We start from the raw sequence: 17,178 nt of genomic DNA, 5'->3' as shown, positions 1-17,178 counted from the left end.
TACTTTTGCATTCTAAAAAGGCGTTTCAAAACAACAAACGATATTTATCCGCACAAGCGTTTTAGCTCTGTATCAGAAATCATCTCTGTCCATATTAACACACCTGATAAAATATAACACGTGACATTTGCGGCATGCATGTGCCAGTGTAAACAGGAAGCAGACTGTGTAACGTTACTCTGGGGTTGAAAATCATGAATGTACATGTTATAAATAGAGAAAATACTTTGGAAGAAGAACAGTAAGGGTGAAAAGTATAAGCAGAGATTCATATGTTTGGACTGATGGCAAGGTGAAACTGTAACACGAGTATAAGTCGCTAACAGCAGCAGAAAACACAGATTGGGAGTAGTTGCAAATCTAAAACAGCGACATAGTAGAGCGGCACTGGGAGCATTGTCCATTGCTGGAGGGAGGCATGGCGAAGGGAAAGGGACACCCAGACAAGAGGGATGAAATCACAAAAATGATGTCAGCCCACCTGACCCGTAAATTCTTCACCCGTTCAGATTCAAACTAAAATGAGCTCAGCACCCTTATCAAATGTCTGAATTTTGGAGGCTAGGAATCATCAGAGCAGCGTTGACACGAGGCATAAATGTAGCAAAAGATCAGCTTTTTTAAATGAAAAGTATTAGTGTGGATGTAGCCATATTCAGCCAGTGCTAAGATTAAGATGTCTATAGAGACCTTTGAAGTCCCAAAAGCTTTACATCAATAAGTGCATGTTGCAGCGACACCGCTTGCCAAAAATTAAAGCCATCAGACAGGAAACAAGCAGCTAAAGATGAAGCTTCATGAAGCATCAGTTGTATTTGTTGACCCCACTAGATGGAGCTCTTGGTTTAAAGAAAAGGGCTCAATGAATGATGATTCAGTGCATTTTCAACCCTTTGTCGAACAGAGAGCTCCATCTAGTGGGAGAATGAAAATGCTTCATGAAGCGTCATATGAACGTCACTAGTAAACATATTAAACAGCTGCCTTTTAACACCATGTACAATATGCAGCTGGAGCTGGCCTGCCCGTCAGGAGCACAGGTCTAAGTTAACTGGCGAACACAGTTTAGCAGCTTAAGAGCCAAATATTTCCATCATTAGTTGGTGGAGCACACAAAAAGAGCTGAATATTGGACATGGTGTAAAAAGGAAGCCGTTAGCTAATATGTTTCACCATGTCAACATATGAGGCAATAGTGTGTCAGTGCTGCGCTTACAGTTTGCTGAATTGTCCCCAAGTAAAGAAACCAATTACTAACTCCTTAATATTTAAAGTTACAGAACTGCAATGAAAGTTCAAAATAGAATGGTAACCAACACTGACCTTTATTTTCCCTTTCAAAGAACTGCGTTAGATAAACTTGATTTTAAATCTGACTATCTGTGAATGTCAACAACTATTAAACCTCTACAATAAGTTTGTTTTCATGATTAAAGGTAATAAGGTAAAACTACAAATAAAAGATCGAGGTTGTTAAAAATATTCCTTTTATTGTACATTTCCATCTGATTGGGTGTGCCTCTTTCCAAACACATGCCTTCAAGAACAATATAATTGGAAACATAAATACTGACTGAGAATTAGTCTCCAAATAAAAAATTAAACCAAGTAATATGATCAGGAAATCACACAACAGAAGTCCATGAAAGTTTGTGATGGAGTCACACATTATATGTCTGATGTCCCTGATGTTTTCCTGTGTCCTTAATCTGTCCAATAGGATTGCCCAACAAATATCATATGACATGTGTCCCATTAAAACAACGATGGCGAAGTCTGTGGTTAGCCTTTGTTTTTTGTTTTGCTCTTTTTCTTTTTCCCGGTGGTGCTGCTGGTGGGGGGAGCTGGGTTCACTGGTGGAGCCCCCAGTTTCTTGCTTTTGGCTTTTTTTACTTTCTCCTTAATGGCTTCGATGTCCAGCTTGCCTTCTGTAGGAGCTGTGACAGAAACAAGATCATCCAGGGTGAGATAGAGGTTAGCTGGACTGTTACATTGGACAGGTTTAGACATTTATTTTGTTCTCCCTTTTCAGGCAAAGATTTGTTCACTTATTTCTACCTTTGGTGGTTTTCTTTATTAAAGGCTTCTCTTTAGGAGGAATGAAAGCTTTGTTCCGTTCTTCCTGCTTCTTGGTCAGTGCTTCCACTTGTTTCACCTGAGAAAGAGGAACAATGACAGTAAGGCAATTGGCAGTTCTCAGAATACGATTGCAACTCTTGTACTATAAGTGGAGCTATTATGCTATTGGGTGTTCATATTAAACTTAATGGAGGTAAACCTGGCATGAAAACAGGACAGCAACCATGTCAAAAAACAATCCTTGTTAAATGAACAAACCTGTTAACCAGAGGTTTTCACTCAATTATTGGACTGAAGTACAAGTTTGAGGCCCTTCTCCTTTACTTGAGTATTTCCTTTTTATGCTACTTTATACTTCTACGACTACAAATCAGTGGAAATTTTCTACTTTTTACTCCACTACATTTATCTGATTACTTAACTGGAAACATTAGTTTATTCATCAAAAACTGGACGGTTTTCTGTTTCAACCTTTCTTTTTCAGAGTAGAAAGAGACATTGTGGTGATGATTTATCCACAGATTTAACCAGAGCAAAAAACTCTGGACCTGTCCTGAACACTTTGCTTCCAACTGCTTTTTGCTAGTCTCTGCTCCGGTGGACGTGGGTTGACACTATTGGTTGTCTTTGCTACAGCATTCCGGCCACACCTACGAAATACAGCGACGCACAGCTCAACACCTCAACAGTCACTGGTTCCTCAGCAATCCAGTTTTTTAGTATTGCCAAGAAAGTACTTTTTTTCGATTGAGAGGGACAATAAATTTAGCTTCTTCTGAAGACGAAAGTGGACCAACTACAGCTGAGTCTGTATTTGTTCATGCCACTTAAAGGACTCTTTCATCAACAAAGCCTAATATGCAGTTGGATTTAAGGCAAAGCTAATGCTAAAAGACTGGACTGTTCCATCGATACAGGACCGTGTCTATGAAGCTGGAAGTTACATATTACCGAAATGGTTGTCTTGTATTGATGGTCGGACCTGTCTCTGGAATGGGCGGGTGATTTGCACATGACCTTGTGATACATCTGCCGTCAGAGATATGGCTTTATTTCAACCATCAGATCACGTTGCTGCTGGAACATGTTCGCTTGTGTTTTGTTTTGAAGCCTTTGTCATTTCTGACTGTACAAAGTGCTGCTATATTCCCTTACAATCCACTACGAACGACATGCTACTACATGCCAACACCAGACAAATCTGTAATATTGGTTGCTTGGGTTGATTATTTCTACCAAATATCAAACTACTACACTCCTGCTGCATGTCCAGCTGTCCAGCAGAAGATTTTATTTGTGACTTTTGACAGTAGAAAATCCTACTATATCCTATGTTGCAGATGTACAAAGACGGAGAAAGGAGCAGTGGAGCAGAGACCCCGGAAGTGGTGAACACTTAGATCAGAATGGGCTTTTCAGAAGGGGGCCCTTAAAGAGACAGGCACCGCAACAGAGCGTCTCAGACAGCGGGTGAATACAGGTGCAGCAGCCGTGAGCAGTATGAGAACAATAAAGTTTTTTTGAACATTAAAGCAGGTAAATATGTTCTATAGGAAATAGTGTAATAGGTCCCCTTTAAAGCTGAAGTTCTGCAGTATTTTACAACAAAGCCTGTATTCATTTAGATCATGCTAATCTAGCTGCTCTTTAATTAAATTGTAACTAAGCTGGAATTTATTACTGTTATATCACTAATGTGAACAGAAGATGAATCCACTTAGTTCTCACCTTGACCTCTTCCATCTTCTTCCTCTTTTTCACACTTTCACGCAGGAAGAATTCTCCTGTGGCCAGCTCCTTGTCAACCTACAAAGGCAATCCACAGAGTTAATATCATTGTTAAATAGTAAGCCTCAATAGTGTTTGTAAATTTGTCTCAATAACAGGGTTCAAACTAGGGATTCCTTATTTTTTGTCATTCATTCATTCATTCATTCATTCATTCATTCATTCATTCATTCATCTTCAAATGCTTGTCCCTATTAGGTCGCGGGGGGGTTGCATGTGTGCATACATTTGATATGCGACATGTTATCTTCAGCAGTTAACAAATGTTACTGTATTCTCCCATGACACAACAGAGGCCACTGTGGATTTTAAAATAAAAGTGCTTTCAAGCCAACTTCTGACCGTGCTCTCTGGCTGTGATGGAGGGAACGGTGTGTACTCCTTCTTCACACTCTTCTTCTTGGGCTCCTTACGCTTGGCCAGGTTCTTGTGGCGGAATTTGGGCAGGAAGCGTTCCCAGCTCTGCATCCGCAGGTCGGGGTCTTTGGACAGCTCCCGTTTGATCATCAGGGTCTGATGGGTGCAGTCGTCACAAAATTTGTAATTGGGGGTTGAAGGGTGGGTGGAATAAAATAAAGAAAAATGTGATACACATCATATGACCAGTCTGCAGTAAAATCTAGTTTCATAACCACTGTTTATATCTATATAATTTCAGCCACTTTAATTCAGGTGTTGTGCTATGAAAATATTATATTATTGCATATTATTGCCTCATTACGCCCGAGTGAAGGTGCCTGCTCCATACAGCCGCAGCACAGAGTAGCAGGATTTTACTCGTCACATAATTAGACCACCAAGACTAGAAGTGGAAGAAGGGCAAGAAGGGCAGAACTAGGTCATTAATATCATATACATTTGTATCTTTTATATTAGATTAGATTATCAGAGTGTTTTCTTGCCAGATTCGTTTGCTGGGGAAATGAATCAGAAACCAGATCGTGAGCTGGCCACAAAGCTCTTGATGCTACGGTCTGATCAGCCTGGTTAACATCATATTTATATACTGCTCAAGGTCAACATGGAAATCCAAGGCAGGTTCACAGGGCTTCCACCTTCTTACTCAACCTAATGCTGCACAAATGGACAACACAGCAAAGACTTGAACGTGCCAGTCACAGCCGCGGTGCATTTGTGGTGTGATTGGTAACCGGTATTAGAGGTCGACCACTTCATCGCCGCAGATAAGACGTTTTACAAGCTATCGGAATTGGCAGAACTTGGCTCCGATAGTGGCCGATGGCTGCAGTTTTTTTTCAACAGCTCCATATTCTTCCACTGGCATGTTTTACACAATCACTGTGCTTGTTAAGCTAACAATTAACAGCTTAATAAGAACGCGCTAAAATGAAAGCTGTCTCTGTGTAGTCTGTTCATCTTAGTTTGCCATTCATTTTAAAATATGTCAATTTCTCTTTCCAGACATTATAAAGTTTATATAGTGACTTTGCTGCTGGAAACTTTGCTGTTGTTGCAGTAGAAACAATATGTGGTTAAATTTGAAATATAAAATAATTCCTGTTCTGAATGTATTCTTTAAAAAAAGACAAAAACAAACCATTCTTTAGTAGTGATAAAGAACAGAACAGAAGAGGATGGATAGGATTAAGATAAACTCCTAACATACCATCCCTAGCTGGTTAGTGGTTACAGACTGACTATGGTAGGATGAGAAAAATCACAGTTCAAATAACAAACTTTCAGACATTAAGGCTGCTTACCAGTGTCAGATTAAGATACAATTAAAAAATTAAACCTTGTGACTAGTACAAATGGGTAGTCTATGAACAGAATGAGTGCTGCGTGCCCTCAGCTCCAGGTTGAGCCAGCCTTGGCATTCAAACCCAGAGAGATTTATTTCAGTCAGGAGATCAAGAACAAGGATGGAAAACATCTTCATTGGGCATGATTGCACTCTGTCCAATCTTGTATTTATTCCTTTTGAGCTGTAGCCAGGCAGAAAGTTGCCTAACCAGTCAGGTTTCTGTCAGCAGTTTGAACCTACCTTGATGTTGTAGATGGGGTGAATGTTCTTCATTGTGTCCATAACCACTTTGCGTACCTGAACATAAAAGAAAGACATAAAAAAAAAGAATGCTTTTACTGTATATGAAATTAAAAAGTAAAGAGTTTTCCCTGCCAGCTCCATAGTAAAAAAGACCATGTACTATCCGAGTGGGCTCGTGTGAATAGAGCTGCGTATTCTTCAGTGTATCCACGGAGTTGAATGAGGGGTCTTGACATTAACATCACGTGTCAGGTAACAGGGGAGCAAAACAAACCTTTGACGGTGAAGACAGGTGACTAACAAAAAGACATCGATGAAATGTCTAACTGGTGAGACGATGAGATCCAGAAACTTCAGTCAGTGAGAACACCATAATAATTGGGCAAATTTAAAGAAGGGCAAGAATCTCAGTTGTTTGTGAACAAATTAAGAGCCGCCTCTGTCGGTGCGGTGTTATCTAAGTCATGTCCTCCCCGCCACATCTTCTACCCATTTTAATGGAAAATATTGCCCAATAGGTGGTTTTGCTTTCCACTTTGACATCAAATTATCTGCATCTTATGAGTAATCTCTCCTCTACTTTGTGCCGTTGCTGTACAGAGCAGACACTTTCAGATTAAATGGACGTTGTGTGAATTAAAGTTATGGTAGATTGACCTCAGTGTTCTCACCTGTCAAAATGACAGACGGCCTTCAGATTTTCATCGTCATAGTTATATATACAGTTACTATTCGATCAACCGGATCTCTGTAAGGAACTGAACTTGCGCCATTCCTACTCCCACTCTGAACCTCAGGCTTCAGGTTCCTGCCACCTTCAAAAGTTTTCTGATGACTGCTCCATTGCTGGATGCAGACTCACCACTCTGAACAAGCAGCTTTTTGATACTTCTCTATTCATCTAAACTTATGCTGTTTTTGTGCTGCTGCAACCACCCAGATTTCCCGACAGGGATAATTGCGGTTTTATCACAGCTCTAGCTGAGCTAAACAGAGCTTAATAAAGCCTCTGGGAAGTTTGTGTTGAGCACAGGCAGCAGAGTGGATACACAATACACAGGAGAGTGGGCTCAGATTTCAGATGTGAGGCATTTTCTTTATGCTGGGATGTTGTGGATGGTTAAAACGCATATACTGAGAGACTCAGCGTAGACACATTTCCATGGTTATTATTTATAGTTAAAAACAGTTCATTTTCATTTAGCTATTTTGTCACGGTGAATTGTGTTTACACAGGTCAGTTTCTCCACCCTTTATTTTTACCAGAAGGATCCTGTGAACTGACAGAGGCTCTATAAAGTTCTTACCTCCTTAAGGCCGTTATACGGTCCCAAGGCCGACACTGTGTTGCCCTGCACCATCACATAGCAGTTAGTCAACAACTCCAATGCCTGAAGAAAAAGGGACAGAAGAAGAAGTGTTTAAAAGATTTTCTCTATTCGTGTTAAAGTGTATAATGTCGGTCGGACATTATACACTGATGATCGGATTTAGTCCAGAGTTTCGGTTTCATACATGCAGCAACAGGTGATTTTCAAACTCCTGAAACTCATTGTCACTTACTGGGAACCCACTGTTTGGTTTAGTCGGGGGTGGGGGTTAAAGCGTGCAGGAATGAGGACTTGAAATGACTGAATACACAGCACCGACAGAGCCGATTCATAATGTGGTCATAAATAACCAAATCTCTTGTTGTTTCTTGAATTTGTCTGATTTTGGTGTTGGACAGAAATTTCTGAACCCTGTCGTCTCTCCAGATTGACATTTTATTGGCTCCTTTGTGTAAACCAACCTTCTTGACCGCCACAGTTTTGTTTTCTTCCGGCGCTGCAGCATGATAGAAACGTTGTCAATACACCCCTTCCCTCTCAGTGCATACACCAGAGAATGAGCGACTCTATTGACTAGGGCTTGCTCTGAGATTAAACAGTTTTTGCTTGTACTGGGGAGTAAACTCTTTGATACCTGGTCTGACTCATTCAGACATTTGCATTCTCAGTACATGTGTGAAACGGGCTCTAGTGTTATCTATCCCAAAATGCACCATAGCAACCAAAGACCCAGATGAGGTCCAGTGATAACAATCTCGGGCTTTGTTCACACTGTAGCTCAGTTCAGATTTTTCGCTCCTCATGTTACATAAGTTTACAATTTAGAACTGAGTATGAGGGTATTAGGTGTAGAAAGAAAATACTACATTCTCAAAATATCTTGATTTTATTCTGAAATATGTTCCTCCAGTAACACTGAAAAACACTAAAAACTATGTACTCTTCTGTCAGATGCAACAATTCCGATCTTTCACCAGCATTGGCAAACAGTGGTATCTCTGAGGTAGGTGCTGCTCCTCAGAAGGTACAAGATTTGTTGGTTGAGTAAAAGTTGGATGTTGGTGGGACTCACCTTTAAGGTGGAGCCCTTGGGGCCAATCAACCGCTGTCTTCTCTTAACAAACCGCTCTCTGTTCCTCACAAGAGTCCCAATTTTGATGATGTCACACGCCATGTCATCCTGTAAAATCCGCACAGCCTAGAAGGAAAAAAACAGTATGAAAAGGGAAGCAAAGCGACCCAACAATCAGAGCTCAGGATCACTTGTATGCAGGGACCACAACCCCAGATGACAGCAGTGCTCTGATCATCACCTGTTCAAATGGGACACTTCTTGCTAGCAGCTTGATGAGATCTCTGGCTCTCACAACGGCATAAGGGTCAAAAGTTTTCTTTGTGGTGCAAACTGTGATGCTTCCCTCAATCAGATCCAGACTGGCTTTGACATTCTGCAAAGAACAAAAGATCCATGTTACAAGATTGGACAACCATCATCAGGCGCTTAAACCCAAAATATACTGCAAAGTAAAGGGTTACAATTCAATTGTACTACAAAGCAAGTTGAATATATGCAACACATCTTTTTGTTATCTGGCTTCACCTAGCACACGCCATGGGCACACGCTGGTGGTTATCAACTCTGTAACTCATGTCAGTGTTTCTCACAGGATTTTGGGAGACCGTGAGTTAATGTACAGAAGAGATGGCAGTTTGTCCAAAAATAAATGCTGCAGCATATCAAGTGGAACAATAGCAAACATGGACAAGTCTTCTCGCAACAGCATTCTTTACAAACAAGGATAAAACTATATTATGTTATTAGAAAAAAAGATAATAATCCAGACTAAAGCAACACAGTTGTAGCTACTAAATACAGCTGGCATAAAATCAACTTTGACATACAGCTCTGCCAGATAAAGCCTAGATAATTTCAGGTTTACAGATTTTGCATGTGTGAAAAGGACTATACAAAAGATTCTGATCCCCTTTTCAGTCCGTCTATGATTTACTTCTCACGCATGTGGATTTATGCAAGTGCCAAATTAAATCAAATTTCTTGTGCAATCAAAAGTATTAGGTACAATAAGTGATTCAGATTCAGAAATGTTGCGGTCTGTTTTCAGCAATCAGGAAAAAGCTTGAGATGGTAGAGATAACTCACTGCCTCTCCTAAGGCCTTCTCCACAAGCGGCCAGCACTCTTTGAGGTAAGCTTCTCTGTATTTGGGGAAGAGGGTGGCAAAGCTGCTCTCCTCCAGCAGACCACGGGGGTTATCCTCCTTGGTGAAAGCAGCCTCTTTCCATCCATCAGGAACAGCAAGGAGTTCAGATTCATCCACTGCATGACACAGACATCAGAAACATGGCAAGTTTGACACCACCAACACAAATATCATCTCCTCCTTAACAACGTCAAGGACATTAACATGAAGGAAATTGTCTTTCTACATGTCTAATACTCCAGTGTACATTTCCAGAACCATGTTGTATTGTACTACGGTTGTTGTAGGAGTGAATTTGTCTTAGCTGTAGAACATTAATGTTTGTTTATATATACTACAGTGACCGCAAAGCCTATGTTTGGATAAAATGCACTACAACAGTGGTTCTCAAACTTTGTACAGGACATATCACTTAAAAAATATCAGGCTCCATCAAGTACCACCAATAAGACCAATGTTAAAAAACAGCACCGTAGGCCGACAATATTCAGCTACGGTCAGAAAGGTTTATTCCTAACCAGAAGATTAGTTATTGTTTACCGTCTTCAGCCACAGTCACGCTGTATGAAGTTGTAGCATCAGAACTGACATGTCAGTGTTTTCAAACCAATCATTTTACATATGCTTACTATCTTCCATCACAGTTTAGCTCGTAACTCATGACCGTGACTACGTAGCAGGCTGATTTTGAAACAAAAATATGACAGGAAATGCTAAACTTGTTTTAAATTACATTTCACAGAAGTATTTTCTTACTGTTATATTAATTTACTAACTAATGTTAGTTTTTTTATTTGGGAGATTCCTTCAAGTACTACCAGAGACAGTTTGAGTTATAGAGACAATGACATGATAGGAGTGAAAGACTAAGTGACAGCGTTTAATCTCACATTGTGAAATTATTGTTTAGGTTAATTTGGAAAAATACTTTATAGAAAGAGTAGTTATGGTCCTTTCAATGTATTATCATACTGCTATTTTACCTGATAAATATTATCAAACGGGGCAAACCGTCGGGATCTTCTATTCAAGAATTAGAGAGGTTTTTCAGAAAAGAAAATTAAACTTGGAATAGTAGTTATTCATTTCCATACCGACTTTTCGAAGTGAAGAAGACATGGGGGAGTAAGAAACATGCAACATGAGTGTTTGCAATGAACACCGCAGGTAAACTGTTTCTCCATGCACCCGAACAGGACACATGGATGACCCGCCTGTGCTTCGTTTTGGAGGCGAGGAACTGTTTGCAGCAGTGATTTGGAGCGAGCTGTTACAAATTTAAAAACCCTTTCACTAAAAAAAAATAATAAATAAAACATGGTCTAAAATTGTTGTTTTCCTGTGCGTGAACTCAAAGCGAAGCGCACGAGCAGTACTTTTTAAAACAACCTTTATAAAACAACCACCAAACGTTTGCACCACACGACATCTTACCTACTTGTTAGCTTAAAGCTAACTTTAATTCATGCGTGCCTCTCAACTGACATGTAAACACGCCAATTAGCTGGCAATTTTCACCTCTGCTTTACATCGAATGGGTCGTTGGGTGTCAAATAACAGTGTTCAACTCAGAAGCATCCATAACATACCTTGGTTTTTCGTCTTTGTCGATTTTTTCTCTGTTTGTGCTTTACTCACGCCGTCTCCCGTTGTGGAGGACGCCATTGTTGTTGGATAGTCCACTATGGCGAAGGCACGTCCCGCCCTGCTCTGCCTCTGATTGGTTAGCGCTTGTTGCCTTCGTTGGTTGGATTGGTTAGGTTCCGGCATGAGGCGTGGGATTCTTCTACGTCTAGATTTTTGGCTGACCAGATGCCTAAGGGCACATTGCTGCCACCCCTAGGTCATAGGTATACCTTTATTATACCCACAGGAACTGTTAGGTTAAAATGTTTTTGTATAGTTGCACTGCTGCTCTGTGTGCCCTGAATTGCCCCCCGGGGACGAATAAAGTTTTTTTAATTGAATTGAATCGAATTGAATTGAGGAAAAGTTCGGTTTCCTTGATGTTGTCAAGTACTGCGCAAGCCCCCAGCACAGTGACTTCTTGGTTGATCCAATAAGGCAATGCCAAAAACTGCAGTTCTCCGAGTGTCCTCCAGGTGCAGGTTTCATAATAGAGCAGTTTCTCATTGACCCCCATGTTTCACAGGCTGTTTTCACAGCATAATTAAACCTGTTTAAGGCCTGGTAAAAAAACAAAAAAACAGTTATAGATCATATCTCCATGACAACATTGAGGGGGGTGATTTTTTTTTGTACCCGTCTAATTTTTATTTGAGGTCAAAGTTTATGTATATTTAGGGGCGTGGGCTCTTGAGTGACAGCTGGCCCCTGGCCCTCACGTCTCCTCAGAGGTATATGTCAGCCAAATTAATGCATCTCCCTCCCCCCAACGTCACATACATGCGCTTTTTTTGGTAAGAGGAAATGAGGCGAAGATGCTATGTCCATTTTTTATACAGTCGTTTCATTTTATTGCAAGGTAATGAAACTTTTCAGTGACACTGTTTGAGCACCCAGGGTTCTATTGTTCTTTTCGCTGTAAATTCAATGCATTCAATTAATGTTTATGTTTTACTGTTTGTTGTTTACAGGTTCCACATAAGCCATCCTCATGTTTTCCCATCTTAAATCATAAATCCCACACCAGCCCACAATATCCCAGCCCCAGTCTCGCCGTCAAGGCGGCACCTTTTCTTCCCTACATACCAGTGGCTCTTTTTCACATTTCTCTGAATGCTAAAGTAATGTCGACTAGTAATGTTCAAATAAAGCTGCATGAAGCATTGTCATAATTTTCTGAGTCCACTAGATGATCTCTGTTCAACAAAGGGTTGAAAACACTGAATCACCATTCATTGAGCCCCTTTCTATAAACCAAGAGCTCCATCTAGTGGGGTCAACAAATACAACTAAAGCTTCATGAAGCTTCATTTGGACATCACTAATGTCAAACCTTCATTTCCCCTGTGGTGTTTTTCTTTGTGATGGACACTCACCCAGTTAACCCCACAGTCACTCTGAGGTCAACCTCCCTTTTCAATGCCCTTTTTGCTGCCCCGTCAGCAAGCTCATTCCCCTCCATTCCCACATGGGCTGGCACCCAAAGGAACCCCTTTGACTCTCCTGCCTGCTATATTACTTACAGAGCTGTTAAAAGCTTCATCCGAACGTTATCTGACCAGACGCATGTCAGATCTAGCTCCTAACCTTTCCTCTCCCAGCGTCACGAGAACTGATGCAGAGTCTGAACCTAAAACTGTTGTCCCCGGTTTAACTTCCTCTGTCGACTTCAGGGACCAAATGATGACCATCAGCTCTGTTGTAGAAACTGAATCCCCCTTAGTCAGTTGCTTAGATTAGCCTCGTCTGTATAAAGCTGAACCTACTGCCCCCAGGTGGTGTTCATTCTTTCCCCCACTATGCCACTGAAAGCTGCAATACTTACTTAAATTGTACTTTATCCAATATAGTGAGGTCTATGTCTGGCGATGTGCAGATGAGGTGGATTGATCATTCTCTGTGGACTTATTTTCCTCTTGAACTCTATATCCAAGAATTAATCAGAAGAAATAACATGTAAAGTGATTCATTCATTCATGAACATCTGACAGCAGATGGATAGTTCAAGGCTCACTTGATCCATAAGACCCTTGATGACTTAGTGCTTTTTATACAACCACCGGCTCCATAATGTACCAGTGTCATTTACAACTGAATCTAGTCCCACCCTCAGTTCTTAAAGAGATCTATTCAAATGCAGAGATGTTTTAAAATCAGGGTCCCTGAAAATCAGATATAAAGTCTTCTGATGATGGGTGTGTGAAGCCTGTAGCTTCATACACAAGAGGCTAGAATTACTTTCAGAGGTGCTTCAACATAGTACTGAGTAAAGGGCCCACAAACTTTTAGATGTGATATTCCAGTTTTTTCATTTTTATAAATCTGCTTAAATTTTTTAAAATCTGGCTTTACTTTGTGGGCGGCGCAGTGAAGGGGTGCTGTCCTGGTTTGAATCCCGGCTGGGGCCCTTCTGTGTGGAGTTTGCATGTTCTCCCCATGTGTCTGCGGGTTTTCTCCGGGTTCTCCGGCTTCCTCCCACAGTTCAAAGACATGCACGTGTTAGGTTCATTGATGACTCTAAATTACCCGTAGGTGTGAATGTGAGTGTGAATGGTTGTCTGTCTCTGCTGTCTCTGTGTGCCCGATGTCAGGGCATGGGATCGGCTCCAGCCCCCCCGTGACCCTGACAGGGTCAAGCGGTTGAAGATGGATGGATGGTTTTGCTTTGCCATTATGATGCGTTGTGTGTAGTTTGATGAGGGATAAAATTAAAGATAACTTAAAAAAAAGATTAAAAAAAATAAACTTGAGTCTATAATGCAACAAAGTTTGGAAAAGTTGACAGGGTGCATATACTTTTCCCACGCACTGCAGATGCCATATACAGTTTTTGCTCTCCAAACTAGGTATCTAAAACCTGACATACGGCCATGTCCCCATGTACACTATCCTCAGAAAAGTTTGACTTGACAAAGATATAAAAACAATAAAGATTAGTCATATTTTACTGATATATATTCAATATACCGTCCACATATATCTTCATTGTGTTTTATTGGCCATTATGAAGGCCTAATACAGTTTCTAAGCCTTCTGCAAATTGCCAGAGAGATTGACTATTTTTCTATATTTCTTTTTTAATTTAGTTTTAATCGTAGAATATGTACAAATATACCAACCAGCTTTTAAAGGACATTTCAGCATAAAGCAACTTCAACGACAAGGTCATTTCATGTCTGTACTCCATTTCAATGTGCTTAATGGGTCTATAATCCATTCATACTCCTGCCATCTTTAAAGTGATTTCATATGAAAAATAGTGTGAAATGTGTAAACAGTATCCTAAGAATTAACACAGGATTGATTTCTGGCATGGCGATATTTTTACAAACACTTTATTGCAGACGTCGTCGCTCATAGTAAGTCATAATTGCTTTGGTTGCACTTACTAAGAGTACGGTAACTCCCAAAAAGCCGATTGATCCGGCCACAATTAAGATCATTGTCATGTGCTCTGCCCCTGCAAAGAGATGGACACAAGTCACATATACAACTCACACTTAACTGTATGTGTGACTTTGTGTGAAAAATACAAAAATTACCACAAAATGAATAAGAATGAATGCTTTTTTTGAATAGAATCCTTATTTAATCATGGATATGGCGCCTATGCGTTTGGACTCACACTGTCCTTCCACACCGCCCCCCGGGCTTTAGGGTACTTGTCCCCCCCCCTTTTCCCCCCAGCTGGCCAGCCCTTTCGTACTCACACTGCCTGGGCCTCGCGCAAATGCTCCTTGCCTGTCCATACGTCATCACGCCGTAACACGTCACACGCATTGACGTCATTGCGATGCGTGGCTTTGTTAACAAATCTTTCCATAGACCTCAGAGTTTTTGTGCGTCTTGTCGACTGTTTTTAAATATTTTCATCGTCCAAATCTGCAGTAAACACTCCACCTCCACATCACACCAACATGAACCTTTCGCCGCCATTGTTGTTGTTGTTAAATATCCGGGCATGGTCCGTCTTTTTTTTTTTTCTATGTCCGAACAGGCGCACATAAAATAACGTGTGAGCCGGCGTAGGAGTCGTGCTCGTACATGTGCAAACACAAAAAAGGACAGTGTGAGAGTGTCTTCATCAGGGCACTCTGTCGAAACACTTAGGCAACATATCAAATAAAGGATTTTTATTCTCACTCACAATTGAAGTGCCTCAGATTTTTCCTGACTGCCATAGTCTTCAACTTCCATCAGACTTACTAAGATGGACAGTCATTGTGTTTTTGTGTTAACCTTACTATTTGCCCCATCCTGGAAGAGCACCTGGTTTTTCTTTTACATCTCCCACTTTTTACCCCCCTGCAGCACTCTAGTGCTACTAAATAAACCCTCAAATATCTGTTCACCTAACCAAAAGATACAAAAAATTAGTAAAAGATGAAAAATAGGATTATTTGAAGCATAAATATTGTATCATACAAGGTCTGCTTTTCAAAAAATGTAACATCAAAATATGGAAAATTATGCATTAAAGGCTCGTGATCAGTCCATTCAATACCTGACCCTCTAAAACATGATGTGCACTGAACTTATACACAGGGTGTATAGTTATACAGGGTGTACAAGTTCTGGACTGAGCATCCGCAAAGTTTCCTTGACATAAACTCACAGTAAGACGGCGGGACTCTTGAAGTCATCCTCTTGTTGACCACCAGAGGTCCAGCAGACACAACAGCAGCTCGTTTTCCTTCTCTGTCCATCATGCTCACTGACCTCTTGGTGCGCTGCTGGCTGCTGCAATTCTATTACATAATTCAGCTCCGTTAGGTAAAGATTTCACATAAACACATGAGTTTTAATCCCAGTTCAGAACAAAGATTCGCAACGAGACGGTGTATCATCTCCATAGCAACGACACTCTGTACTTTTGTTCTAACCTCCGACTTTTCAGGCTTCTTTTTGTAGCTGGCCACCGTCCATAACTGCCATTTCAACCAGCCGTCAGTTTGTAAGTCACTTGACCCCCGGACTAAGACTTAATTGGCTGTCGAATTAGGTGATGTATCTTACGTTTTAAAACAGCTGTGGCGATTTGAGAAGCGGATAAGCCAGTTTGAGTCCACACAAGATGGGTCAGTTCACACCACTACAACTTTTACCTGCAACATTCTAAAACGGTTTCGTCTCGTCATGAATCTTTGGTCTGAACAGGGCTTTAGAATACGATGCCCTGCACCATCAACACTATCCTGGCAGCATCATCGCCTGGTATGGCAAGATTAGCAAGAAGCTTAGTCAAACACCTCTCATGGCGGCTACCATCTAGAATCAATCTTTCTGTTTACCTTTGTACAATCTTCATCATGTCCACATATGTTGGCCAGGCAGTGAATGTAGAGATGCAACCCTTTGGGCATGGTGAACATCTGAATTGAAAATCTGCTTTTCTGTGCCAGGCCGTTAACAGAGAGCCAGTGGAATGTGTTGTCAACAGCACAGCTGGGGACAAAAGAGGGTAACATTCAGTACCGTTATCACCAAGGCAACTAAAGCAGTTCAAATGTATTACACACTCCAAAGTAACTTTAACTGTAACTAACATTTTATTAGAACCAGCATCTCTATTAAGATGGAGACGTTTAGAATGGAAGGCTCAAAGCTACACCATACATTTGGTTTACATTTCTCTCCATGTCATCAGCACACATTGTCCTCCTCTGTTGAACATATAGATCTCCCCAAAAGAATCTGGGCAAAGAGCTACATTCAGAAGAAAAAAGGTGAAATCGAAGCTTTGGCGTTCCCACTACAAGACTTTGAACGTTTGCTTTACTGTTTAAACTACACAACTTGCTGTCTTGTGTCTGGAGTCTTGAAGTTATTGTGGTTTTCACTCTACTACCAGCACTGACGGCAACAAGGACTCACCAACTACAAGATCTTTGATCAGGAGGAATCCCTGATCTGGTGTCTGGAGCACTGAAATCTAATATTGCTGTGAATGGGTTTACAGTTTAAAACCTGGTGCGTTTGAAACCGATATTCAAGGTTGCCCTGTGTGTCGGTACCATAACCGTGTTAACGCAGGTGGGAAGCAGCAGCTTCTCCGGCCAGGAGCTGAGCGTCGACTAACTGCTTCGCGGGACCCCGGGGCAGCAGGGTCAGTCTGCAGCTGCACA

General features: G+C 41.0%; 1 protein-coding gene across 1 annotated transcript; it reads right to left on the bottom strand.

Annotated features, from left to right (window-relative positions):
- Positions 1–11: 11 nt before the first annotated feature.
- krr1 (KRR1 small subunit processome component homolog) lies at positions 12–11,106 on the bottom strand. Its single transcript, XM_083934786.1, has 10 exons — positions 11,017–11,106; positions 9,368–9,543; positions 8,520–8,654; positions 8,279–8,404; positions 7,183–7,266; positions 5,873–5,929; positions 4,210–4,380; positions 3,808–3,885; positions 2,059–2,155; positions 12–1,937 (listed from the first exon to the last, which is right to left on the bottom strand). Exons 1-10 carry the CDS (start codon positions 11,090–11,092, stop codon positions 1,783–1,785), a joined length of 1,155 nt encoding a protein of 384 aa, XP_083790912.1. The 5' UTR covers positions 11,093–11,106; the 3' UTR covers positions 12–1,782.
- Between the last annotated feature and the right edge of the window lie 6,072 nt (positions 11,107–17,178).

This window comes from Echiichthys vipera (assembly GCF_963691815.1).
Source record: "Echiichthys vipera genome assembly, chromosome: 20".
NCBI lineage: Eukaryota > Metazoa > Chordata > Actinopteri > Perciformes > Trachinidae > Echiichthys > Echiichthys vipera.
This window is presented reverse-complemented; position numbering and strand designations above follow the sequence as displayed.

Bases quoted from the DNA above. Each gene is read 5' to 3' on its own strand.
- krr1 (XM_083934786.1), bottom strand. From the start codon at position 11,092: ATGGCGTCCTCCACAACGGGAGACGGCGTGAGTAAAGCACAAACAGAG. The intron at 8,405-8,519 runs GTGATGATCAGA...TTTTCCTTCTAG, and splicing joins GAAGTGTCCCATTTGAACAG to GCTGTGCGGATTTTACAGGA. The intron at 2,156-3,807 runs GTGAGAACTAAG...CCTCTTTCTCAG, and splicing joins AGAAGATGGAAGAGGTCAAG to GTGAAACAAGTGGAAGCACT.